This window comes from Saimiri boliviensis, chromosome 2, assembly GCF_048565385.1.
Source record: "Saimiri boliviensis isolate mSaiBol1 chromosome 2, mSaiBol1.pri, whole genome shotgun sequence".
Taxonomy (NCBI): Eukaryota; Metazoa; Chordata; class Mammalia; order Primates; family Cebidae; genus Saimiri; species Saimiri boliviensis.
Genome location: NC_133450.1, coordinates 39,592,885 through 39,620,876, shown reverse-complemented (window position 1 = coordinate 39,620,876; position 27,992 = coordinate 39,592,885). Strand labels below are relative to the sequence as shown.

Here is a 27,992-nt window from a genome sequence, read left to right as displayed (position 1 = left end):
AGTTATTCTGACTCTCACTTTCTGCTGTATTTAAATTTTAGAAGTTTCTAAATTTTAAAACTCTCTCCTTTAGGAGTTTTCAAAAGAAGTTGATGAAAAGTCATCCTTGAAGACTGCCGTTATAAGTACCGGGAACCAGCTTCTTCACCTGAAAGAAACTGATACAGCTACGCTGAGAGCTTCTTTAGCACAGTTTGAACAGAAATGGACAATGCTCATAACTCAGCTTCCAGATATTCAAGAAAAACTTCACCAGGTAAGCTTTTAGAGACTCAGCATTTGAATTAGCATTCACTTGTTAGCTCCCAACTCTTCTAAAATTATTTCTCTGACTCAATAATTTTCATTGACACTACCTATTTTTCTCTGGCACCACTGAATATAGGTCCTAATTACTGGACTCTCCTCCAGTGGGGTCTTTCTTAAGAGAGAAATCAGGCTTAATTACTTTATTTCTCAGTTTATCTTTGCCACTATGTTAGTTTATGTGAAGGTCATTGTCATTGTTTTGGGGTCGCTTATTCTAAGTTTGAATGCTGGGTTTGTTTTTTTGAGTAACCTGCATAATTATATTGAAAGACCTTTTATCAAGCCAGATATCATCTTTAATGATGCCCTGATTCATTTTGTTAACTGCTGGCAATTAAATGGAAATCATTTTGTTCTTACAGCTTCAAATGGAGAAATTGCCGTCTCGTAAAGCAATCACAGAAATGATTAGCTGGATGAACAATGTGGAGCATCAAACTTCAGATGAAGACTCCGTGCATTCACCAAGTTCTGCATCTCAAGTTAAACATCTTCTTCAGAAGCACAAGGTAATTATGCAAAAGGAGCAGAAGTCTTTTCATTGAAACAAGAAGGCTAATCAGTTAGAGGGGTAATGCTGGATAAAGGGACACATAGGATATAATTTCGAATAACTAATTCTAGGGGTAGGAAACCGGGGTGGTGGATGGTTCTAAAGAGATGTTAGATGTTGCTTTTATTCCACTTAAATTCCTTTTGCTAGCCCCCATCAGCACAGGACAACCCAAGCAAGGTTTTAACAGACTCTGGTCTCATCTTTTTATCCACACCCTGCCGCCCCCATAAACCATGGACCCTGCCCAACAGAGTGATTCTGGTTCCTTAGCAGTTTTTGGTGCTCTCTGTCGTCATGCTGTGTACATGCTGCACCCTGCCCCTAGAATGCCAGTGCCCAATTTTACCTGTATACATCGTCTTAGTCACTCTTCCGAAGTCAGCTCGAGTTGTCCTCATTTGGAAATCTGCCCCTGACTCACCTAGCTCGATTAGGTGACTTTCCTGGTTTAGATGTCTCCATGGTGCTATTAGTAGATCCTATCGTGCATTATTATAATTATTGGTTTACCTGCCTGTCTCTCCACCTTGACTGGGCTTCTTGGGACAAGGAGCTGTCCTTCACCTCCCTATAACACAGCACACCTATCCCAATACCTGCCTTTCTCCAACAGGAGTTTAAATGTTCTTTGAGTAAGAGAATGAGTAAGAAAAAGTTGAGATTCTTCTACAAATAGATATAAATGTGGCCTTCTCCACAATATTTAATTTCAAGTAGATTTAATTAACATTTCATGAGCCACACGCAAACATATATTGTGTACTCAGCAGTTTGCTGGCCACTGGGAATGCAAAGATGAATGACAAGCATGATCATTGTTTTAAGACCGTGCAGGCTGATGGAGCTAGCTTCTGGTAGGCAGAAGATGAATGGCTTAATCACCAAGCATGTGAGCAGAGGATTTTGTTTTTATGTACCATCACATCCTAACTTCAGTGTGTAGTACAATCCTTGAAAAGTCTACACGTGTGTATTCTCACAGCCTGTAGCAACCTAGCACATACCACATGACTGTCACCCCTGGATGTCTCCAAAGGAGGTGCTAGAACTTGTAAGGAGAAAATCAGTGAGTGAGAGGTTTGGCAGAAATGCTGTTAGCCTTCAGTGGGTTTAGAATTGCTGTACAACTTAAAGCCACCCAAACGGCCCTGAAAGGCCTTAACTATCCCAAAAGGAACAGGGGAGCTGCCTAAACGACAGAGTTCCTTAAAGGTGTGCTGGGTTTTCTAGGAGAGCCTTTATTTCCTATTTCCTGTCTGGTTGTTTCCATGAGCCCCCAGAATCCCAGCACAGCTCACAGGCCGCCTCTCCCAGGAAACCTTTGTCATCTCTTGGGTTCTCATTTGAGTTGTTGACAGGAACTGTCATACACAATGCCTCTTTGACTTTTCAACCTATTTGAAAGTAATGCATCTCTGTATAATTCCCCCAAAAGAATCTCTACTGAAATAAAGCCAACTCCTGGTGGAGGTTAGGGAGGGTAGAACGGAACTCCTGACAGGTGCCCCTTGATTAATGAATGGAAGCTTGGCGCCCTCTCGAGTACATAAAGGGAAATCGAATTCATCTGACCAATGTCCATGACTGTTTTGGGTGTTTAACTTTGTTTGTTTTAGGAGTTTAGAATGGAAATGGACTATAAACAGTGGATAGTTGACTTTGTTAACCAGTCATTACTTCAGCTAAGCACCTGTGATGTAGAAAGCAAGCGTTATGAAAGAACGGAGTTTGCAGAGCATCTGGGGGAGATGAACCGCCAGTGGCACCGTGTACATGGAATGCTGAATAGAAAGGTGTGTTCCTGGGTCACAGCTGGATGTATGGTTTGGCCTTTGTAAAATACACTCTCTGAAAAATCAAAAGACATTTAATTAGTTGACTAACTGATTACTAAGCCTAATAATCATCTCAACTAAATCCCTTTTATAAATCCTATATTTTAGCATTCTCCATTGGTACCTATAAGAATATATGAAAATAGTTATTATATTTGAGATTTCTTAGGGGGAAATTGAGTTAGGCAAGTGAAGAAGAGGAATTTTATTTAGGAACATGTCAAGTATTATATCAGGCTCCTAAATGGTTAGAGATTATACATTTTCTATGAAAGCAGATGTTTGAAAGGGACAAAGCTATTTCAGCTTTGAAAAGATTATAAAAAGAAAGAAAAATGCATGTGACTTGTTGGTAGATTTTTTTACTCCATTGACTCTTGAAAAGATTTGGAAAACTTATTCCTGAAAAAACACTTTACATATAATCATAATGATAATTGGTGTGTTTACTGTGTAGAGAATGCGTGCAAATGGATTTATACAGTTAAGATACAAGTACATGAATGGATGAACATGAGCATACAATTCACAAAAGAGTAAATTATAGTTAGCAAATAAACATGGAAAGATGTCATTATCAGATACTCAAAATAAACACTATGTAACACAATGCACTTATTAAATTAGAAAAAAGAATTAATCAGATAAGGGCAAAAACCCAAAGCTGTCATGTTTCTACATTGCTGATAATGGCTTAAGTACTCTCTTGGAAAGCATTTGGAAAATTTAAAGAACTCTAATAATAATCTTATTACTTAAGCAAGTCATCTCTTACACATTTAAGTAGATAGTCCTTCAAAAAAGAAAAAGAGATGCGTAGAATGTTCAACTCAACATCATTCACACTGGTGAAAATGCTCCATGCCTTAGTTCCCACTTTAGGGGAATAATTAATCAAATCATACTGTATTTATTTGATGAAACATTGGGGCAGTATTTTTTTTTTCTTTTTTTGAGTTGGAGTCTCGCTCTGTCACCCAGGCTGGAGTGCAGTGGCACAATCTCAGCTCACTGCAACTTCTGCCTCCTGGGTTCAAGCAATTCTCTTGCCTCAGCCTCCCAAGTAACTGGTATTACAGGTGCCTGCCACCAAACACAGCCAATTTTTGTATTTTTAGTAGAGATGGGTTTCACCATGTTGGTCAGGATGGTCTCACACTCCTAACCTGAAGTGATCCACCCACCTCGGCCTCCCAAAGTGCTGGGATTACAGGCATGAGCCACTGCGTGTGGCCAGGCAGCCTTTTAAAATTATGTCATGATACAGTACTTATGACGTATTGTAAAAAGGAATATTAGGCCGGGTGTGGTGGCTCTCACCTGTAATTCAAGCACTGTGGCGGGCAAGGCGGGCGGGAGTTCAAGACCAGCCTGACCAATATGGTGAAACCCCATCTTAAGAAAAAAAAAAGGAATATTAAAGTTTGTGTATATTATTACGACCTAATACAAATTTTATTATGAATGAGAAGAATCCAGACATTAAAGACAATGATTATTTCATTAAATGGACAAATTGTTATTGATATTGATAGAATTTTTTTTTTTTTTTTGGAGACGGAGTTTCGCTCTTGCTACCCAGGCTGGAGTGCAATGGCGCAATCTCGGCTCACCGCAACCTCTGCCTCCTGGGTTCAGGCAATTCTCCTGCCTCAGCCTCCTGAGTAGCTCAGATTACAGGCATGTGCCACCATGCCCAGCTACTTTTTTGTATTTTTAGTAGAGACGGGGTTTCACCATGTTGACCAGGATGGTCTCTATCTCTTGACCTCGCGATCCACCCGCCTCGGACTCCCAAAGTGCTGGGATGACAGGCTTGAGCCACCGCGCCCGGCCTGATAGAAATTTTTAAGCCACTCTTAATGAAGAAAGTCTGAGGAAAGAAATTTTTCTTTTTTTCTTTTTCTTTCTTTTTCTTTTTTTTCTTTTTTTTTTTTTTTTTTTTTTGAGACGGAGTTTCGCTCTTGTTACCCAGGCTGGAGTGCAATGGCACAATCTCGGCTCACCGCAACCTCCGCCTCCTGGGTTCAGGCAATTCTCCTGTCTCAACCTCCTGAGTAGCTGGGATTACAGGCATGCACCACCACGCCCAGCTAATTTTTGTATTTTTAGTAGAGACAGGGTTTCACCATGTTGACCGGGATGGTCTCGATCTCTTGACCTCGTGATCCACCCGCCTCGGCCTCCCAAAGTGCTGGGATTACAGGCTTGAGCCACCGCGCCCGGCCTCTTTTTTTTTTTTTTTTTGAGATGGAGTCTTACTCTGTCGCCAGGCTGGAGGGCAGTGGCACAATCTCAGCTCACTGCAACCTACGCCTCCCAGGTTCAAGCAACCCCTGCCTCAGTCTACTGAGTAGCTGAGATTACTGGCATGCAGCACCATGCCTGGCTAATTTTTTGTATTTTAGTAGAGATGGGGTTTCAACCATGTTGGCCAGGATGGTCTTGATCTCCTGACCTCGTGATCCACCCGCCTCGGCCTCCCAAAGTGCTGGGATTACAGGCATGAGCCACTGCGCCTAGCAGAAAGAAATTTTTCTTACACTTTACGTGTGTCAATAGATGATTCAATGAAAAATATTGACTGTCAGCAACATTTCAGTTTGTATACACCTGAAACTCCAAAACAAATTACCTTTCTCAGCAGATTAGCTTTTACCTTAAATAAGAGATTTTTTTTTCCAAAGAGGAACTTTAATTCTGTTTCCTGATTTTTTTTTTTTTTTTTTTTTCCTGAGACGGAGTTTTGCCTTTGTTACCCAGGCTGGAGTGCAATGGCGCGATCTCGGCTCACCACAACCTCCGCCTCCTGGGTTCAGGCAATTCTCCTGCCTCAGCCTCCCGAGTAGCTGGGATTACAGGCACGTGCCACCATGCCCAGCTAATTTTTGTATTTTTAGTAGAGACGGGGTTTCACCATGTTGACCAGGATGGTCTTGGTCTCTCGACCTTGTGATCCACCTGCCTCAGCCTCCCAAAGTGCTGGGATTACAGGCTTGAGCCACCGTGCCCGGCCTTTCCTGATTTTTTAATCTTTATTTCAGAAGTTATCAAAGCATCTTATTACATGAAATATTAGAAATTTGAGAAGAAACAAAAGTGTTCTTTTAAAAAGAACGTATTATGGCATTTCCCTTTTAAAACATACATTTTAACATTTTTTTGTAATTTTTAAATTCATCGCTTAGATACAACATTTAGAACAACTTCTGGAAAGTATCACTGAGAGTGAAAATAAAATACAGATTTTGAACAACTGGATGGAAGCACAAGAAGAGAGACTGAAAACTTTACAAAAACCTGAAAGTGTGATTTCAGTGCAGAAGCTGCTCCTGGACTGTCAGGTGAGAGCTGGGGCGATTTGGTCGCCTCTCTTGCCCCAAGGACAGGTGGCTATAGTTTATGGAGACTCTCCTCCATCTCCTCTCTATTGACTTATTTTCTTATGTCAATTAGATAATGACCCCTTGGTTTTGCAAAATTGCAGAGTGCCATTTTTTTATGATAACCAGAGAATGTATTTTCACAGTTACAGTATTGCTGCTCTTAAGAGGTTTGAGTAGTACTCTTGGGGAAAAAAATGTTCAAAGGGAATTTTGATTGAAATCTTTCCAGTTTTCCATTTGTTTAATCATTTTTCCCAATGTTGACAAAATTACTCTAAAGATTTCATTATTTTTAGCATTTCATTCTGTGTTTCTTCAGAGGAAAATGATTTCCTTCTACCTATTACGTATTGTGTTTTTAAAAGTCCGCTCGTCCCTTGGAAGCTCTGTGTGAATCACATTTGGCCTTGAGGGTGTTGTCCATGGTTCAGCTGCACCTGGCTGCTTCACTGTCTTTGGACGTTGATCCTGCTTCAGCACTGCCCTTAGGGCCGCTGCCCGTGCAGAGCACCTCTGCCATCGCCATCCCTACAGGCAGCATGTGCTGTGCTGTTTCTGCACCTTGTGTGACAGCCTCACACTAGTCGCTGTCAGGACTGGAAAGTCTGGCCAGACCCCATTTCCGTGGAGGAGGTTACAGGATAGCACTGGACATAAACGTGAGCAGCAGCACCACCGTAAGAGGTCTTTTCAGATGGTCATATCCTGTTCCTGCCTCCCAATGAGCCAGTTCTACTTTAGCCTTCTGACAGCCACCTTGGAGCCCATATCCTTCCTTACTGGAAGCCTGCGTTCTGCAGCTCGGTGCTGCACTGTCCCCTAGCAGGTGGTTCTTTCCAGAGCCCAGGAGGTGTTTTCACACGTGTCTCTACCTCCAGTTTCTCATTAGGTGCTCTCGACTTACTCCTTACTCTCTGGTCAGTCCGTCTCAGACCAGCTTCCTTCAGACCACTCTCGGTGCAGGCCTGTTTCATGCAGCTGCTTCCAACCCACTGACCAGCCTCCCTGTCATTTCCTTCTCATTCATTCTCCACATCGCTGCAGAGGGATATTTCTGAAATACAAAGGGTCACGGCAATCCCCATTGAAAAATCCTTCAGTAGCTCCAGATTGACCACAAAATGAAATCCACATTACAGAATGACATTTTGGTCCCTCACCTGCAAAGAATTGCAAAGAGACCTAAGTCAAGTGAGTCTTTGCCCAATTGTGTGTCTCTCTTTGATAGATAATAGTAGCCACTGAACAAGGCTGAAATGGATTAAATTTAGCTGTTTTTCACACAACCTCACTGCCAAGTTGTAGTAAAATAAATTCCAGACACAATGCTAGCATCCATAGAAACAAAGATTGGCAAGCAAGCACTAAAAATAGTTTGTATAGGGAAGTTCAGCAAAGCCTCTCTGTCCTCTTTAGTGTACCACCCACCACTTTTTAAGAAAAGCAGACATAGTAATATTCCGGAAACAAGAGTCTGTTATTTCTTTCTTTCTTTATTGTTGTGTATGTGTGACGGAGTCTTGCTCTGTCTCCCAGACTGGAGTGCATTGGCACAATCTCGGCTCACTGCAACCTTGTCTCCTGGGTTCAGGCAATTCTGCCACCTCAGCCTCCTGAGTAGCTGGGACTACAGGCACGCACCACCACACCCAGCTAATTTTTGTATTTTTAGTATACTGAGACGGGGTTTCAGCATGTTCAGGCTGGTCTCGAACTCCTAACCTCATGATCCGCCCACTTTGGCCTCCCAAGTGCTGGGATTATAGGCGTGAGCCACTGCACCTTGCCAAGAGTCTGTTATTTCTGTGGCCAACATTAGGCAACTAGAATCCTTGGAGTTTTAACTGGATGCAGAAACCACATAAGGACTTACCTTAGGGGTTATTGCACTGGGTGAAGGCAACCGGCTATACCCAGTTCTTAGAGCCTGTTCAAGTAGGGGTGGAAATTATATCTGCAGTAGTTTAGCAAATCCATGACTCTTGGGTACATGAAATTTACCAGTGAGAACCCATTTCTAATATTCATCATGTTATTTAACAAGCCAGTAAGGCCAGGCACAGTGGCTCATGCCTGTAATCCCAGCACTTTGGGAGGATGAGGTGGAAGAATTGCTTGAGTCCAGGAGTTTGAGACCAGCCTGGGCAAGATAGTGAGACCTCGTCTCTGCAAAAAAAAATTTTTTTAATGAGCCAGGCATGCTAATGCATGCCGATAGTCCCAGCTATTCAAGAAGCTAAGGGAAGAGAGGATCCTTTCAGCCCAAAAATTCAAGGTGACTGTGAGCTATGATCATGCCACTGCAGTTTAGCCTGGGTGACAAAGCAAGACCCCATCTCTAATAATCATCATCATCATCATCCATTAATTTTACCAATAGAAAACCATTTCTAACATTCACTGTGCTTATTAGAAAAATGACTGGTGTTGAATGAGACATGGAGCTTTTAAAGAAATTTACAGACCTGCCTGGCCAGCATCATCTCTTATCAGTCTGCATTTTCCTTCTGTGCCGTTACGTATGCTGCTGATGCAGAAATCTGTATACCTCCCTCACCTCGCCCCCACCATCCACACACAGGTTCTCCTCCATCTTTGTCAGAACTCATTCGAAGCACCCTCCCCACACCTTCACCACATGCCCACTGACTGTGCCTTCCTACCTACTCCCGCATTTCCTTAGCTCCTTTCTTCTTGTTTTAATTTTTTATGCTGCTTCTTGGATGCCTCCTTGTAAAAGGCCATAAACAAGGCCAACATGGAAGCAAATAAATTAAACAGGTTTCCCTAGCATCCCTTGTAGTATCATTTGTCAGAGACCGTACTGGACTCATCTGTCTGTCCTCTACCAGCCCGTGGGTTTCTCAGGGCAGGCTGGCACATCAGCATGCCTGTGATAACTGTCACCGCCTGTGAAACTCATAGGTGCTTAGTAGTTGCCTGAATATATATCTATAGAAGGCTGCTTTTCTATAAATGTTAATTTCTCCTTTTTTCAGTATTCTTTGCATGTAAGAAATACAATGAGAACAGGTATGGTTGCTCAAACCTGTAATCCCAGCAGTTTGGGAGGCTAAGGCAGAAGGATCACTTGAGACCAGGAGTTCAAAACCAGCCAGGGCAACATAACAAGACGCTGTCCCTTCCAGAAAAAAAAAAAAAAAAAAAAAAAAAGTTATCTGGGCATAGTGTTGCACTGTAATCCTAGCTACTCAGGAGCCTGAGGCAGGAGGATCACTTGAGCCCAGGAGGTCAAGGTTCGAGCAGTAAGCCATGATCATGCCACTGCACTCCAGCCTGTATAAGATCCCATCTCTAAAAAACAAAAACAGAAAGAATAGAAAAGAAAAAAGAAAAGAAAATGGTTAAAATGATTAATGTATCCTTTAGTGACTTATCCCAGTAGAATGTTTCAGTTCAGGTAAGCTTGCTAAAGTGGCTTTCCTGTAGAAATCTTAAGGACTGGAGTTGATGAAATATTAAGACATTAGGCTTTGAAATATTCTGAAGGGCTTCTAAAAGTTGTTGATGACTGGTAAAGGCCATGTTTGGCATATTATAATGATCAAGGAAAACTGTATAATTGACTAGATTGGGAGGTTTGAGATGATGTTATTAATCCCTCAAGTTTGCTGCGTCTATACTATAAGCAAGCACAGCTTCTTAAAGAGGCATGTTCATGGTAATCTTGGAGGAATTTAGATATTTTTAAAATATTTAACGCTAGTTCTCACGGAATAGAAAAGCAGGACTTGCAAATTCTAGTGAATCTCCATAATTAGCAAAAGATTATTTTTAATTCCACCCTGATTTATGTGTTGCAAATTGGAATTTAAAGTAAAACAAATTAATTGCTGGGGTGGTGGGAGTTGGGAAACTTTAAAGGTCCTGTTAGGCCTCAGTGAAGCAAGGGCAGATGACAGGATTACGGGGCCAAATCCATGTTATTCTGTGGAGAAAAAGAAGCAAGCAGCTCCACGGTGTATGGGTATTTGTGTGCTATTATTGCTATGGCTTTATTTATTTGTTTATTTATTTATTTATTTATTTATTTATTTATTTAGCTTTGCCCAGGCTGGAGTGCAGTGGTGCAATCATAGCTCACTGCAGCCTTGAACTCCTAGGCTTAAGAGATCTTCCCACAGCTGGGCGTGATGGCTCATGCCTGTAATCCCAGAACTTTGGGAGGCTGAGGCAGGCGGATCACTTGAGGTCAGGAGTTAGAGACCAGCCTGGCCAACATGATAAGACCCCGTCTCTACTAAATATACAAAAATTAGCTGGGTATGGTGGCATATACCTGTAGTCCCAGCTACTTGACAGGCAGAGGCAGGAGAATGGCTTGAACCCAGCAGGCAGAGGTTGCAGTGAGCTGAGATCGAGCCATTGCACCAGCTTGGGCAACAGAACGAGACTCAGCCTCAAGAAAAAAAAAAAAAAAAAAAAAAAGATTCTCCCACCTCAGCCTCCCAAGTAGCTGGGACTACAAATACATGCCACCACACCCGGCTAATTTTTGTATTTTTTATAAAAACAGGGAGTGTTTCATCATGTTTCCCAGGCTCGTCTCAAACTCCTGAGCTCAAGTAATCCGCCTGCCTCGGCCTCCCAAAGTGCTGAGATTATAGGAATGAGCCACCGTGCCTGGCACGGCTGTTGTTAATGCGCCATTTTTGCAAGGTGTGGGTGTGGGTGTGGGTGGGTGTGGGTTTGTTGTTATTTTCTTTTGTCTGCTACACAGTCATTTCTCATCAGTTTTCTTTACATTATAGGGGAATTATGACAACTTATTGGTAAGTGTTTTTAGAAATCTTTAGTTAGTTGAGCCTTTAGGAAAGACTTTTTATTTTTTGAGATGAGTTTTGCTCTTGTTGCCCAGGCTGGAGTACAGAGGCACAATCTCGGCTCACTGCAACCTCCGCCTCCTGGGTTCAGGCGATTCTCCTGCCTCAGCCTCTCAAGTAGCTGGGATTACAGGTGTGCATCAGCATCACCATGCCCAACTAATTTTTGCAATTTGTAGTAGAGGTGGGTTTTACCATGTTGGTCAGGCTCTTCTTGGAACTCCTGACCTCAAGTGATCCACCCGCTCTAGCCTCCCAAAGTACTAGGTAGGATTACAGATGTGAGCCACCATGCCTGGCCAGGAAAGACTATTTTATAAATTCAAAGAAGGAAAGTGATTCAGTATTTTTAAAATGTTTTCACTTGTAACTTTGCAGATGAAAAATGCTAGATTTAAACCAACAATAAAAGAAAATGCGAACAAATAAGGTTGTCAGGGTATCAGGGAGCGAGTTAGGGCAGCAGAGATGTACAGAGGTAGCAGCTGATCGAATCTCATTGGCACAAGCTATTTCAGAGAACCCGTTTTGTTTCGTGGGTGCCTTTGTAACCAGTCCAGAAGAATAATTTTTTACAAATTCACCCGCATGTTAGTATGGGTGGATTGTTATGACAGTGAGAAATTTTCTGTTACTATGCGATATATTCATGTGGCTCTAAATTCTAAAAGCACAGAGGGTCATACAGTGGAAGATTCTTTTAGCTCCATTCTCTGGTCATCCCTTCTCACTGCCAACCTTAGCTGTCAGTTTCTTATGGAACAGATTTTTTTTTTTTACTTTCCAGTCCAGAAGTCCCCTGACATTCATTGATGTAGAGTTTGTGATTTCCAAGAGAGACCTGTGGGCTACCCACACATAGTAATCTGGCAGTTTTGCTGGACTGGCTATCAGTGCTCCGCTGTGAGGCTAGCACGAGAGAGCTCATCCCTCACCAGGGTACAAACCCAGCTACCTGCTCAGCTACCCCATGCCCACAAGGCACTCATGTTTATCTTTCCTATGGACCATGCAGTGATTCTTACAAAGAATTAAAAAAAAAAAAAAAAAAAAAGGAAGCTGGGATCCTTATGCAAAACAATTTTCAAGAGAGAAATAGAACATGAGCGAAGGGTCATTAACTTAAGGCCTTGCATTCAGAACACATGCATCTGGATAAAATGAATGCTAAAGAAAGTGTGCACAAGCACATCCCAAATTTGTGAATTGGGAGACTTGAGGGGGAATTCAAAATGAATTCCTCTGAATGCCAAAGATCTCTGGTGTTTTCTAATTTTTCTGTAACAAGCATGTCATGCTTTAATAATTTTTTAAAAGGTTAAACTTTTTCCAAATTGGATGTCAACTGCAGTCCTGAGAAGGACAAGTATGGAGCTCCCACCGTCCTTCCTGTAAATGGGGTGGCAGCGCTGCTGCTGGCCTCATTCATCTCTGTGTTCAGACTGCTGGCTCCATAGTGTCCTTTTTCATAGAGAGATCCTATAGGTTCCTAAAAATGTGTTCATAAAGAGTAGATGAGATCAGGGTGCCTCTTATGATTGAATTAATAAACTAAGAGGTAGAAAAAAGATTAAAGTTATTGCTGATCGAACTACCTATAATTATATAGTCTGTCATTTAAATAATGCTCTATGGTTTTTTTGTTTTTTTGTTTTTTAAGATAGGGTTTCACCATGTTGGTCAGGCTGGTCTTGAACTCCCGACCTCAGGTGATGCGCAAGCCTTGGCCTCCAAAGTGCTTGGATTACAGGTGTGAGCCACCATGCCCAGCCATGATGCTATATGGTTTAAAGGCACCTTTCAGCTTGTGATTTTATTTGAATTCTTAGCTTGGCACACATGTTGTGTGGGGTATCATCACTTTTTCCAGATGAGAAAATGGAGACTCGGGGGTTTGATGACTTATGCCTGGTCAGACAGCCAGTGCAGGGCAGATGGGGAATGGGGACCAGCTCTCAGACCAGCATTCTTTCTGCCCTGCCATGATGGTTCGGACATGTTGCCTAGATTCTCCTAAAATACAGAGTTGTGTCATATGTCATTGAACTAAGGGTAATGTGATTTAAATATCTTTGGCGTAATGCTATTTAATTATATAATCTAATGGCTTTTTTACTTGAAAAGACTGAACTCCTGTCTCTGACACCTTATTAATTGTTTTGTAATATGGCACATTGAAAACCTTTTTCTCTTACCCTTCCAGGATATAGAAAATCAACTTGCAATTAAATCCAAAGCACTGGATGAATTGAAACAAAGTTATCTGACTTTGGAGAGTGGGGGAATGCCATTGTTAGAAGATACAGCATCCCGAATTGATGGGTTATTTCAAAAGAGGAGCAGTGCCATCACTCAGGTACTAGAACGCATTTGAAATGTGCTATTTCTCTTCACATATTCTTTTATTTGTTGTTGTTGTTGTCATTGTTATTGTCCTTTAATCATGGAGGCTGTCTATACCAAACACTGAAAAGTTGCTGAGAAAACTAATTGAAGTAAGTTAGAGAGAAGCATTTTAAGTTTCATTTTATGCACTGAATAATTAGAGGCAAAGCCACCAATTCCAACGTCATTGACAGGCTGCAAATCTACTTGGTTATCTTTGTTTTGTCTAATGTACTCACACAGACATAAATATCTCCAGACCCCAAACCCAACAGAGTGTCTGGCATTGTTTCCTGGCAAGATAGACAGAAACGGCGATGAAGCAGTGACTCCATGTACAGGGAGATGCCTCAGGGAGGAAGTGATCCTCTGTCATGTAGCCTGTGTGAGCTAGGAGCTTAGTCAGCTTCAGGAGGACTCTAAGGGTTGGAATAAACACTACATGGTGTTGAAGAGGCAGTATAAAGGAAGAAAGTGTACAAGACATCTAGTAATCTTACAAAAGGCACGTTGTTGTCTGCATTTTACCCCTTCCAGGAGAGTACCGAGAGAGCGAGCTCAGGCATCTCTAGACATTGCAACCTTGACATTTTCCCACAACAGAGGGAGAGAATTAAAATACTAACCAATTATAGGTGTGTTCATGTTTCCTAGAGAACCTTCATCTTGGGTTGTCACCTAAAATCTACTTTCAACCATTTGTACTAACCAAGAGGGAATTGGGAATAACCCACATCACTGACATCCATAGGCAACACTCAGCCTCATTCCTCAGTCCTTAATCCCTCAGGAATCTAGCAGAAAATAAAGCTGAGCTTAGTCAGTCATTTGTTAAGCATACATTGTGTGAGGTGCTGTGCTCACTTCCAAGGTTACAAAGATAAACAAGAAAATAAATGAATCCCACCCTGAAAGATCTCATAGGCTAGTGGAAGAAACACACATGAACAGATAATTGCAATATAATAATAATATAAAGAGAAAATGAAATGAGATAATGCATGTAAAAAGCATGCAGATAGTACTGTCATAAGGATAAATATATATATACATGTACTTGGAATAGAATTGAGAGACCAGAAATAATTGAGAGACCCTCACGTTTATAGTCAATTAATTTTCGCCAAGGATTATAAGACAATTTAATGAGGGAAAACATTTTGTCAAATATGGTACTTGGACAACCACATATCCACATGTCAAATAATTCTTGCAGTATACAAAAATTAACTCAAAATAGATCAAAGACATAAATGCAGGCCAGAGATGGTGGCTCTTGCCTATAATCCCAACACTTTGGGAGACTGAGGCAGGAGATCATTTGAGGGAAGGAGTTCAAGACCAGCCTGGGCAACATAGTAAGACCCCCATTTCTATTTAAAAAAAAAAAAAAAGACATAAGAGGTAAAATTATAAAATTGTTAGAGGAAAACATAGGTTTTCTTCATGACTTCATGGATTAGGCAGGGATTTCCTAGGTATGACACCAAAATCATAAGCTATCAAAGAAAAAGACAGATAAATTGGACGTCATCAAAATTAAACACTTTGATGTTTTAAAGCACAGCATCAAAAAAGTAAAAAAGGCAAACCCCAGAGTGGGAAAAAATATTTATATATTATATATTTGATAAGGGGCTTATACCTAGAATATATGAAGATTTATCACAACTTGATAATAAAAGGAAAAATGACCAAATGAAAAAGAAATGGACATAAGCCAAACTCCGTGGCTCCTGCCTGCAATCCCAGCACTTTGAAAGACCAAGGTGGGCAGATTGCTTGAACTGAGCATTTTAAGACCAGCCTGGCCAACATAGCAAAACCCTACCTTTACCAAAAATAGGAAAAATTAGTTGGGTATGGTGGTGCACACCTGTAATCCCAGCTACTTGGGAGGCTGAGGCAGGAGGATCACCTGAGCCTGGGAGGCAGAGGGAGCAGTGAGACAAGACCATGCCACTGCACTGCAGCCTGGGCAACACAGTGAGACCCTGTCTCAAAAAAAAAAAAAGACAAATGATCCAAATAGACATTTCTGTAAAGAAGATGATACAAATGGCCAAAAAGCACATTGAAAAGATGTTCAGTGTCATTAACCATCAAGGAAATGAAAAATGAAAACCACAAAGAAATACCACTTCCCACCCACTAGGATAGCTGTAACAAAAAGACAGACAGTAACAAATGTTAACGTGTAGGCGGAGACACTGCTACCCTCACACACTGCTGACGGGGTTCCCGTGGAGTTGGAAAAGAGTCTGGCAGTTCCTCAGATACTTAAACATAAAGTTATCATGCGACTCAGCAATTCCGCTCCTCCATAGATAGCCCAAGAGAAATGAAAACAAGTCCACACCAAAAACTTGTACGTGAATATTCATAGCACTATTCATGATAGCCAGAAAGTGTAAACAACCCAAGTGTCCATCTACTGATGAATGTATGAAGTGTTGACTATCCACACAAAAGGAATGAAGTAGTGCTGATACATACCACAACACTATGGAAACATGGTAAGTGAAAGAAGCGAGTCACAAAAGATCACAGATTGTTTGAGTCTGTTTACATGAAATATCCAGAATAGGCAAATCTATAAAGACAGAAAGCAGATTCGTGGCTCGGGGAGAATGAAGAGTGACTGCTAACAGGTTTGCGGTTTGTTTTCAGAGTCATGAAAATGTTCTAAAATTGACTGTGGGGATTACACATTTTAAATAGATGAATTGTTACGGTACATGAATTATATCACAAAAATTAAAAAAAAAAAAAGTCCTGAAGGTGTGAGGCACAGATCATCCATCTATCAGCTGTCAAGAGTCAATGTAGGCCTGGCCCAGTGGCTCACACCTGTTATCTCAGCACTTTGGGAGGCCGAGGTGGGAGGATCACTTGAGGCAAGGAGTTCACTAACAGCCTGTGCAACATAGCAAGACCCCATCTCTACAAAAGATAAATAAAGTTAGCTGGGCATGGTGCCATGTTCATGTGATCCCAGCTATTCAAGAGGTCGAGGTGGGAGGATTACTTGAGCCCAGGGGTAATAGTCAATATAGCCTAGTATTTAAGAACAAGGGCTTTGCAGTTTCTGCCTAAATGATGATGCTGGCAGCACCATTTTTGATCTGTATCTTCCTCTCTAAGCTTCAATTTCCTGGTCTATAAAATGGGAATGATAACACCTACTCATTTCTTCTTCTTCTTCTTTTTTTTTTTTTTTTTTTGAGATGGAGTTTTTGCTCTTGTTACCCAGGCTGGAGTGCAATGGCACGATCTCGGCTCACAGCAACCTCCGCCTCCCGGGTTCAGGCAATTCTCCTGCCTCAGCCTCTTGAGTAGCTGGGATTACAGGCACGCGCCACCACGCCCAGCTAATTTTTTGTATTTTTAGTAGAGACGGGGTTTCACCATGTTCACCAGGATGGTCTCGATCTCTTGACCTCGTGATCCACCCACCTCAGCTTCCCAAAGTGCTGGCATTACAGGCTTGAGCCACCGCACCTGGCCTACTCATTTATTTCTACCGTAATAGTGATGCCTATACAGTGCTGAATAAATGCCGCCCTACTGATGACCACAGTTTGATCTCATTCTGAAAATATTCCTCCCGCTTGTTTCTAGTGTCGTGTATTTTACTGAATGATTTTCTAATCCTTTCCCTCAAACCACATGTACCATGTTTTCTCCATGAAGCTGTACTATAAGGCCTTTAGGGGGCCAGAAGTTGCACCAGCTTTTTACTTGGAAGCTGCAGAAGCCTTGTGCAACGTGAGCCGTGGCAGTTCTTGTGTTTCCATGTGCCTGTGGGCTCTGGGATGGTGCAGTACTTTGTGCTAGTTATCTTTGTCACCCAGATAGAACTGAGGTCATTTCTGGGAAAAAGGTACATCAATGAGGAATTCTCTTTTTTTTTTTTTTTTTTTTTTTTTTTGAGACGGAGTTTCGCTCTTGTTACCCAGGCTGGAGTGCAATGGCGCGATCTCGGCTCACGGCAACCTCCGCCTCCTGGGCTCAGGCAATTCTCCTGCCTCAGCCTCCTGAGTAGCTGGGATTACAGGCACGCGCCACCATGCCCAGCTAATTTTTTGTATTTTTAGTAGAGACGGGGTTTCACTATGTTGACCGGGATGGTCTCGATCTCTCGACCTCGTGATCCACCCGCCTCGGCCTCCCAAAGTGCTGGGATTACAGGCTTGAGCCACCGCGCCCGGCCAATGAGGAATTCTCCCTGCTTCTCTTTTTTCTTTTCTTTTTCTTTCTTTCTTTCTTTTTTTTTTTTTTTTTGGAGATGGAGTTTTGCTCTTGATGCCCAGGTGGAGGGCAATGGCTGATCTCAACTCACCACAACCTCTGCCCCCAGGTTCAAATGACTCTCCTGCCTCGGCCTCCCGAGTAGCTGGGATTTACAGGTGTGTGCCCCCATGCCCAGCTAATTTTTGTATTATTAGTAGAGACAGGGTTTTACCATGTTGGCCAGGCTGGTCTTGAACTCCTGACCTCAGGTAATCCACCCACTTCAGCCTCCCACAGTGCTGGGATTACAAGCTGACCTGCCATGCCCAGCCTTCTTCTTTATTTTCTTAACTAAATATCTTGGTTTTTTTTCTGAGCCATTCTGCCCTTATAAAGACGTTGGCCCGCATAGTTACCAACGTGAGACTCACATTTTAGCATCCCACTTTGACTTTTGTCCATCCGTGTTTGGGGCAGAGATGGAGGAGCCTCCCTGTCACTGGATGTGCCAGTTTTTCCTGTAGTTGTTAAGCAGAAAACAGGGTTTGAGTGCCAAGCTCTGTGATTGTACCCGAAACTCACATCACACTACCCATAAAGATGGCCTGTTGAGCCACATAGTGATCATACTCCATTTCAACCCAGATCCTTTTAAAAAATTGAGATATAATTCACATACTATAAAATTCACCTAAGGTACAATTCAGTGTTTAGTACATGCACAGAGATAAGCAGCTGTCACCTATCTCATTACAGAACATTTTCATTACCTCGAAAAGAAACCTCCATACCCTTTGGCAGTCATGCCCCACTTTTCTTTTTCTCTAGCCCCTGGCAGCCACTCATCTACCTTCTTATGGATTTACCTATTCTGGACATTTTATATAAATAGAATCATATGCTTTATATAGCCTTTTGGATCTGGCTTCCTTCACTAAGCATAATGTTTTCAAGATCATCAGTGTTGTAGTACTTACCGTACTTCATTTCTTTTTATGGGTGAATAAGAGTCCGTTGTATGGATATAGCATATTTAGCGTATCTGTTCATCAGTTGATAAACGTAGGGGTTGTTTCCATTTTTTCTTTCTTTTTTTTTTTTTGAGACGGAGTTTCGCTCTTGTTACCTAGGCTGGAGTGCAATGGCGCGATCTCGGCTCACCGCAACCTCCGCCTCCTGGGTTCAGGCAATTCTCCTGCCTCAGCCTCCCGAGCTGGGACTACAGGAATGCGCCACCACGCCCAGCTAATTTTTGTATTTTTAGTAGAGATGGGGTTTCACCATGTTGACCAGGATGGTCTCGATTTCTTGACCTCGTGATCCGCCTGCCTCGGCCTTCCAAAGTGCTGGGATTACAGGTGTGAGCCACCGCGCCTGGCTGTGGGTTGTTTCCATTTTTTGGCTCTTATGAATCATGCTGCTATGAACATTTGTGTTCAGGTTTTTATATGAACATATGCTTTTAATTCTCTTGTATGTATATCTGAGAGGACAATTGTTAGGTCACATGGCAACTCTTTAATTTTTTGAGGAGCTATCTAGCTGTTTCCCACAGTGACTGTACCATTTTACATTCCCACCAGCAATGTTTGAGGATTCCAGGTTTTCCACATCATTACCAACACATTATTAACTGACTTTGATTATGGCCATCAAAGTGGATGTAAAATAATATCTTACTGCGGTTTTGATTTAGGTTTCCCTCGTGAGTGTGGGTGTTGAGTACCTTTTCATGTGTTTATTGGCCATTTGTATGTGTTCTTTGGAAAAATGTTTAGTCACATCCTTTGCCCAATTTTTAGTTGGTTTATCTATCTTTTTATTGTTGAGTTGTAAGTTTTCTTTACATATTCTTGATTGATTGTATCTGAGATCATTTTCGATTTTGATATGTCCAAAATACTTGGACTCCTTTCGTCATTATCAAAACATATCAGTGGACAAAATACCCTCACCATGGCATTGCCTCCTGCTTTGCACTTGCCTGTCATTTTATTAGTGTGTTCCTCTCTCATTGTTGCTTGCTCTATAGTAATAATCAGACTTAGGTGCCAGGTAACATCTTACATTTAGAATGTTGTACTGTTTTCAGAGCATTTTCACAGACACTATTTTATTTGTGTTTTCTTACTATTATTATTTTGAGATGGAGACCCATTCTGTCACCTAGGCTGGAGTGCAGTGGCACAATCTCGGCTCACTGCAACTTCTAACTTCCAAATTCAAGCAATTCTCTTGCCTCAGCCTCCCGAGCAGCTGGGATTACAGGTGTACTACTATGCCTGGCTAATTTTTTTGTATATTTAGTAGAGACAGGATTTAACCATGTTGGCCGGCCAGGCTGGTCTCGAACTCCTGACCTCAGGTGATCTGCCTGCCTCAGCCTCCCAAAGTGCTAGGTGTAAGCCACCAAGCCCAGCCTATGTTTTCCAATTATTATCTCTGTTTTGTGGATGAGGAAACTGACTCTAGGGTTCAATAACTTGCCCAAGGTCAGAAAGCTCATAGAATAGAACTGACCCTTGCACTCACAAATTCTGATACTCGCCCAGTGTTCTTTCCCTGGGCTGACTCTTCCTAGTCTGAACTCCTTCAGTGCTGATCCTTCTGATCTTTGGGCTCTTTTTCATTCACTCATTATGAAACAGCCTTCTCTGATATTTTCTAATACATTGACCTACCCTTCCCACCTTCAGTTAATCACTGATGATCCTTCAGTGCCCTCAAATTGAAATGCCTAAATTAGGTACAGTGGTAGATTCTTTGGAGAGCATGTCTTCTCAATGATGTTCTAAGTCAGTACATTTCCACTTTTTGTCTAGATCAATCAGCTCAAAATCTCCATGCAGTCAGTTTTACAGGAGTGGAAGATTTATGATCAACTCTATGATGAAGTGAATATGATGACAATCCGATTCTGGTACTGCGTGGAACACAGCAAGCCTGTGGTGTTATCATTGGAGGCCTTGAGATGCCAGGTGGAGAACCTTCAGGTAAATTAACCAGAGCTTCGCACGGCGCGTTATTGGCAGGAAATTTCAAATGGGAGGAAGCACAATAATGGGCGTAATTGTGTTTGTGCCCTCCCACAGAGAAGAACAAGGCATATTAAATAGCAGTTTCAAAAGGATAACTGGAAATTCCAAAATAAGTCACATGAGCCAAATCAGGAAAATATTGTAAAATGTTTGAATTTTGAATGGAAAATGTTGAATCTTCCTTTATTTTCCATGTTTATATTATTTCACAATTGAAGGTTTTGGTTTCTGGGGGGCCTTTTTTAATACCCCTAAGTGCTAAGTGCTTAATATTACTTAGTACTTAAAAGTTCAGCCTCAAGTAAAGAATGCCTTCTTGGCCGGGCCCGGTGGCTCACGCCTGTAATCCCAGCACTTTGGGAGGCAGAGGCGGGTGGATCACGAGGTCAAGAGATCGAGACCATCCTGGTCAACATGGTGAAAACCCATCTCTACTAAAAATACAAAAAATTAGCTGGGCATGGTGGCGCGTGCCTGTAATCCCAGCTACTCAGGAGGCTGAGGCAGGAGAATTGCCTGAACCCAGGAGGCGGAGGTTGCGGTGAGCCGAGATCGTGCCATTGCACTCCAGCCTGGGTAACAAGAGCGAAACTCCGTCTCAAAACAAAACAAAACAAAACAAAACAAAACAAAACAAAAGAATGCCTTCTTTACTGTTTTCTTCCCATCCCTAATAGTTTATCAGAGTTCTATAAGATTTGAGTGTGTGTTATTGCTACATAGCAGCAAGTGTTGAGAAGCTGCTGCCTTCTCTGGAAGTAGCCGGGCCCTTCTGAAACATATTTCTTGTATGTCATCTTAGTCTTTGCAAGATGAAGCTGAGAGCAGTGAAGGGAGTTGGGAGAAACTCCAAGAGGTTATTGGCAAACTCAAAGGTCTCTGCCCCTCAGTTGCTGAAATAATCGAAGAGAAATGTCAAGATACTCATAAAAGGTATGCTTAAAGATATAACTTGAATGATAGATATCTTTATCTTAATGACTTGTGGCGAATGAGAGGGCATAGGCGCTATATAAAGTCGTCTTCGTCCTCTGAAATGGCTGGTTTCCTATTATTCTGGTCTCTTCTGCTTTGACATATCCAGTCTATATAAGATTCTATGCCATGAGGGCTGTGACATTCCTGGTACAAGTGTTTGGTATAATTAGTCTAAAAATGGCTTAATTACAGCCCCAGTGTACTTAGATACAGAGGTATAGACCAAATGTCAAGTTCAGTCTCAGAAACACCAAAGTCAGAGGCAGAAACAAAGGGGTAGACCAGATGGGCAGTCTACAGGGGGTGTTCAGACATCACTGGAAACATTATAAGGTGGAAGAAAGGGGGTGTTAGAATATCTATTGGGGAGGGCGTTTGTGGTGTTGGAAGGAATTCTTTAATGAACTTCTTATGGTAGGATATGAAAGCTCCCTTTAAGGAGTGTGGCCCTAGTTAATTGTAGGGCTTTTATTTTGATGAGTGGGATATAAAAGTTGGCCTCCAGCCAATTGATTAGAGAGAGGGATTAAGAGTTATGCTACTTTAAGTGTCCTTCTTTATTTTTCCTCTGTGCAGATTCAGCTTCTCTTGTAAATCAACTTTGGGCAAGTAATGAACAAGGGATTCCAAATTATGTACCCTGCAGTGGTACCCTTAGCTCTTGATCAAGTCTTTATTTAAAGAGGGGGAGGAGAAAGACTAAGAGGAACCTTCAAATGCTTTTGACTTCACATACGGTATCAGGGCTACCCTCAAAACCTATGGCAGGGCAGTCTGTTGCTCAGTTGTTACACTGCACTTGTTGGCACAGGAATATGTTGGAAGACATGTTAAAAACATGCGTAGCAGGCCGGGCGCGGTGGCTCAAGCCTGAAATCCCAGCACTTTGGGAAGCCGAGGCGGGTGGATCACAAGGTCAAGAGATGGAGACCATCCTGGTCAACATGGTGAAACCCCATCTCTACTAAAAATACAAAAAATTAGCTGGGCATGGTGGCGCGTGCCTGTAATCCCAGCTACTCAGGAGGCTGAGGCAGGAGAATTGCCTGAACCCAGGAGGCGGAGGTTGCGGTGAGCTGAGATCGCGCCATTGCACTCCAGCCTGGGTAACAAGAGCAAAACTCTGTCTCAAAAAAAAAAAAAAAAAAACATGCGTAGCAAAAATACAGAAGAAAACAGTACCAAAATGCTAATAGTAGTTGCTTCCGGATAAATGAGATGTCAGGCATTTTGTAACTTTCTTATGGATTAGCAAGTAGGTAGGATAGATAGATAAAAAGAAAGACATACCTGGAGGGATTTTGTTTGCTTTTTGACAGTGACTATATGTTGTATTTATAATTAGGGAAAATCTTATTTTAAAAAGACAGTTCTAATAAGATTTTTGAAATGCATAAAAGTAAAGCAGTGTGGTGTTTCCACCTTTTATTCTTTTTTTTTTTTTTTTTTTTGAGACAGAGTCTCGCTTTGTTGCCAGGCTGGAGTGCAGTGGTGTGATCTCGGCTCACTGCAACCTCCACCTCCCAGGTTCAAGCAATTCTCCTGCCTCAGCTTCCTGAGTAGCTGGGACTATAGGCATGTACAACCATGCCCAGCTAATTTTTGTATTTTTGGTAGAGACAGCGTTTCACCATATTGGCCGGGCTAGGCTTGTCTCTAATTCTTGACCTTGTGATCTACCCGCCTTAGCCTCCCAAACTGCTGGAATTACAGACGTGAGGCACCATGCCCGGCCTTATTCTTGAACCAGTTAGAAGGGTTGAGGGTATTGTGAAGCAAACATTCTCATGTATTTCATGTTAGAATGTAAATCTAATGCTTTCAGAAAGCATGTTGACCATTTATTCCCATAATCTTACAAATATGTGCATCTTTATATTATTTGACTCTGTAATTCTCCCAGAAAGCTAGACTCAGGCTAATATCTTAAAATATAGGGGAAAAAAAAAAAACCTTTTGAGCACAACTGTATCTGATCGTTATCATAATAGCAAAATTTGCAAATATCTTAACTATCCATACTAAACAGGAATTAAACTAAGGAATTTGGCAATTAAACTAAGGAAACAAACAAAAAAGAAACCTCAGGCCATTTGCAGACCATTTGTACAGCTTTTTAAAATGAGGTTTACTTATTTTCTTTTATTAATAACATGGGGAAAATGGTTTTTTTTTTGTTTTGTTTTAAGACGGAGTTTTGCTCTTGTTACCCAGGCTGGAGTACAATGGCGCGATCTCGGCTCACCGCGACCTCCGCCTCCTGGGTTCAGGCAGTTCTCCTGCCTCAGCCTCCTGAGTAGCTGGGACTACAGGCATGCACCACCATGCCCAGCTTATTTTTTTGTATTTTTAGTAGAGACGGGGTTTCACCATGTTGACCAGGATGGTCTCGATCTCTTGACCTCGTGATCCACCCTCCTTGGCCTCCCAAAGTGCTGGGATTACAGGCTTGAGCCACCTCACCTGGCCGGGGAAAATGTTTTTTAAAAGTTAAATGGGCCAGGCACAATGGCTTATGCCTGTTATCCCAGCCCTTTGGGAGGCCAAGGTGGGTAGATCACTTGAGTCCAGGAGTTCAAGACCAGCCTAGGTAAAACCCCATCTCTAAAAAAAAACAAAAATTAGCCACACATGGTGGCACACACCTGTAGCCGTAGCTACTTGCAGGGGCTGAGGTGGGAGGATCACTTAAGCCCAGGAGGTCAAGGCTACAGTGAGCTGAGATCGTACCCCTGCACTCCAGCCTGGGCAATAGAGCAAGACCCTGTTTTGGGGGTGGGGAGGAAGGTTAAATGGGAAAGAAAGGCAAGATATTACAGTCTATATATGGAATAGTAAGACAATTTCCTTTATTTCCACTTTTATGTAAGGAACATTTGTGTAAACAGAAAATAAATTTTATTTGATATAACTAGAATGTTAAAGGCTAAAGATAGCATATTTCTTTAAACTGGGAGCTTCTTCATGTGGAGACATTTTATTAGGCATACGGTTGGTTCATTGTTTTCTCCATCTTTGCCAAAAAGACATTCATAGGTGGGGCACCATGGCTCATGCCTAGAATCCCAACACTTTGGAAGGCTGAGGCAGGAGGATTGCTTGAGATGGGAGAATTGCTTGAGCCACAGAGTTTGAGGCCATCCTGGGCAACATATCAAGACCCTGTCTCTACAGGGTCTTGAAAAAAACGTTTGAGCTCCCTTCATCACTCCCCTCCCTTATAAAAAGAGAGTGAAACATGCAGGCCAAGTGCGGTGGCTCACGCCTGTAATCCAAGCACTTTGGGTGCCAAGGCGGGGGCAGATCACCTGAGGTCAGGAGTTCAAGACCAGCCTGACCAACATGGTGAAACCCTGTCTTTATTTTAAAAAAGAAAAGAAAAGAAACATGCATAACATCATAGGTGTTTCTTGCCAATCATAAATTATGTAGTTGTTGTACAATACTATAAAATCAAGTAAATAGCCTAATTTGGATTTTTTTAAATAGAATGGTTTCTATAATGCTGATGCCACTAATTTTTTTTTCTTTTTTAATTTGTATTGATACCACTAATTTTAAAAAGCATTTAGCAGTGTCTTCTTAATGCTCCATCTGCTAATAACTTACCAGTAGAGTGTGTGCATTGTACTTTTGCTACAAGGGAAAGGAGAGAATGAGGGTCCTGTTCTTTGTGTTGCACTGACAGGTGGACTGAGGTGAACCAAGCCATTGCAGACCACTTGCAGAAGGCCCAGAGTCTGCTCCAGCTCTGGAAGGCCTATAGCAGTGCTCATGCTGAAGCTGCCGCGAGGCTGAAGCAGCAGGAAGCAAAGTTTCAACAGCTTGCAAACATCAGCATGTCTGGAAACAACCTGGCAGAGATCCTGCCCCCAGCCCTGCAGGACATAAAGGTGGGTACAAAGCCCATTTGGAAAACCAGGGCCAAGTCAGCCCAACAGACAGGGCCAGGAGGAACAGCCATGACCTGGGGACCAGACAAACCACAGGGACAGAGAAGTCAGAACAGGTGCTGTGAGCCAGCCATGCAGGACACAGGCAAAGGTGGGAGGACCAGGTGGTGGCTCAGAGGTGACGTCCAGGCAGCAAATAGCTGGATCCAGGGGGACCTGCACCCTGTTTCAAGTATGCGCTTTCTCTCTAATGTTAAATCTCTTAAGGCAGAAGCTTCCTATGAAGTTTGAAGTAAAAGCAAGTGTCTCAACTGATTGTGACCCTGTAAGAATAATACATGTTTTATCTCTTGTTTTAGCAATAATCACAGACTTGGTGCCATGTTGCTATGCCCTTTCTGTGGGTCTAGTAAATTTCAGACTATATTAAAGAGTTGCATAATTTCCTCTGTGGTGGTTTTTCTGTTACTCTTAATGAATGCCCAGAAAGTGAATACTCTTTAGTTCTGAACTGGGTGAACAGATGCATTTTGTATCTTCTGCCACTGTAAGTCATCGAAAAGTGGCAAACAATTTAATTAGGTGAGAATCTAACAGATATGGTCAGTATTTCTAATTAACTTTCACCTGAGCTGATGTTTAAAAGAAAATAAAACAGAAATTTTATACACACAGTATTTTCCAGAATAACCTTAAAGTCAGCCTACTTAATAAGATTCTATAGTTTTTGCACGTGAGTCCATTTATATCAGAAAGTCTAAGGCAGGAGTCAGAGTTGCATTGATTCTTGAACTAGCATGAAAGCAGATACCTAATCTATTTGACAATTGAAGTAGAAAGCACATGAGTACCCAGGTTGTGCCCAGTTTCTATATACTAGATGCCTCAACTGTATTGGTTAGTAGTCACTTTTAGTTTTGAACTGACAATTTCAGTAAAGCACCAGTGATGTACATCATTTCAAGAAAGCTCAGCCTTTTTAGCTATTTAAAATAAATCATAACAAAAGGTCATGCCTACATTTTCAGAGCAAATATTCTTTGATGGAACAGCAGCCGGTAGGGAATTGTGGTATGAAAGGAGGAAGAGGTGTTTGCGATCTCTTTTTCTTCTGTAGGAGCTGCAGAATGATGTGCAGAAGACAAAAGAAGCCTTTCTCCAAAATTCTACTGTCCTGGATCGACTCCCACAACCCACAGAATCCAGCACTCATATGCTCCTTCCGGGTCCCTTGCACTTCCTCCAGAGGACTTCTTATTTGGAGAAGATGCTGCTTGTGAAAGCAAATGAATTTGAGGTTCATCTTTTCTTTCCATTCAAGTTTTAGTCTTGGACATTTGTATTCCTGCCTCAATCCCTGGTATCCTTTGAAGCAATAGCTGCTTCACCGAAGCTGCCCACAAATATATACGATTCTAGCTTCAATCACGGGCAGTTCTGAAGCAACCATTTCTTCATTATGGAAGATGTTAGTTCTAGAAGTCATGTGTGCATTATATTGCATACACTGTTCAGATTTCAGTTATTTGGATTTCTGAGTCAAGTAATTGAGTCATAGAAATAGCTGCTTAAAGCATGATGATTTTTTTGTATCTTCATTCACTTTTTTTTTTTTTTTATTTGAGATAGACTCTTGCTCTGGCACCCAGGCTGGAGTGCAGTGGCATAATCTTGGCTCACTGAAACCTCTGGCTCCTGGGTTCAAGCAATTCTGTCTCAGCCTCTTGAGTAGCTGGGACTACAGGCACCCACCACCACGCCTGGCTAATTTTTATATTTTTAGTAGAGATGGGATTTCACTGTGTTGGCCAGTCTGGTCTTGAACTCTTGGTGGCCTCAAGTGATCTGCCCACCTTGACCTCCCAAAGTGCTGGAATTACAAGCATGAGCCAGTACTCTGGGCCTTCATTCACTTTTTATAAAACCTTTCATGAGCTGTCAACAAGCTACATAGAAGGCCATGGACCTCCAATATCACATCTCAATACCAGCAGGAAAACAAACCAAAAACTGCATTTAACTGGTGGGACTGAGGGACAGAGTGCTCACTGACTCTCCTCTGTGTGGTCCCCTCAAGCAGGTGATCTGCCCATTTGGGAAGGCTCAAAGGCACTGAGTGAAAAATCAGGGGGCTTCTGAATATTTATCTATAATTCTTTTTTTTTTTTTTTTTTGAGACGGAGTTTCACTCTTGTTACCCAGGCTGGAGTGCAATGGCGCGATCTCGGCTCACCGCAACCTCCGCCTCCCGGGTTCAGGCAATTCTCCTGCCTCAGCCTCCTGAGTAGCTAGGATTACAGGCACGTGCCACCATGCCCAGCTAATGTTTTGTATTTTTAGTAGAGACGGGGTTTCGCCATGTTGACCAGGATGGTCTCGATCTCTTGACCTCGTGATCCACCCGCCTCGGCCTCCCAAAGTGCTGGGATTACAGGCTTGAGCCACCGCGCCCGGTCTATCTATAATTATTGAGTTATAGTGAGCTACTGGGTGTCAAAAACAACTTGAATTTTTTTTTTTTTTTTTTTAAAGACA

The 27,992-nt window shown here is 42.1% G+C and overlaps 1 protein-coding gene across 8 annotated transcripts in view; it reads left to right on the top strand.

Moving 5' to 3' along the window:
* The window catches only part of SYNE2 (spectrin repeat containing nuclear envelope protein 2), a 390,475-nt gene that overhangs the window by 297,604 nt on the left and 64,879 nt on the right, over positions 1-27,992 (top strand). For all 8 annotated transcript variants that reach the window (XM_074393137.1, XM_074393136.1, XM_074393135.1 and 5 more), the window contains 9 exons: positions 74-256; positions 672-818; positions 2,482-2,658; positions 5,889-6,044; positions 13,134-13,286; positions 20,371-20,541; positions 21,389-21,519; positions 25,253-25,457; positions 26,575-26,754. In XM_074393137.1, coding sequence (XP_074249238.1) covers positions 74-256; positions 672-818; positions 2,482-2,658; positions 5,889-6,044; positions 13,134-13,286; positions 20,371-20,541; positions 21,389-21,519; positions 25,253-25,457; positions 26,575-26,754 — 1,503 coding nt within the window. The remainder of the gene's footprint in view (positions 1-73; positions 257-671; positions 819-2,481; positions 2,659-5,888; positions 6,045-13,133; positions 13,287-20,370; positions 20,542-21,388; positions 21,520-25,252; positions 25,458-26,574; positions 26,755-27,992) is intronic.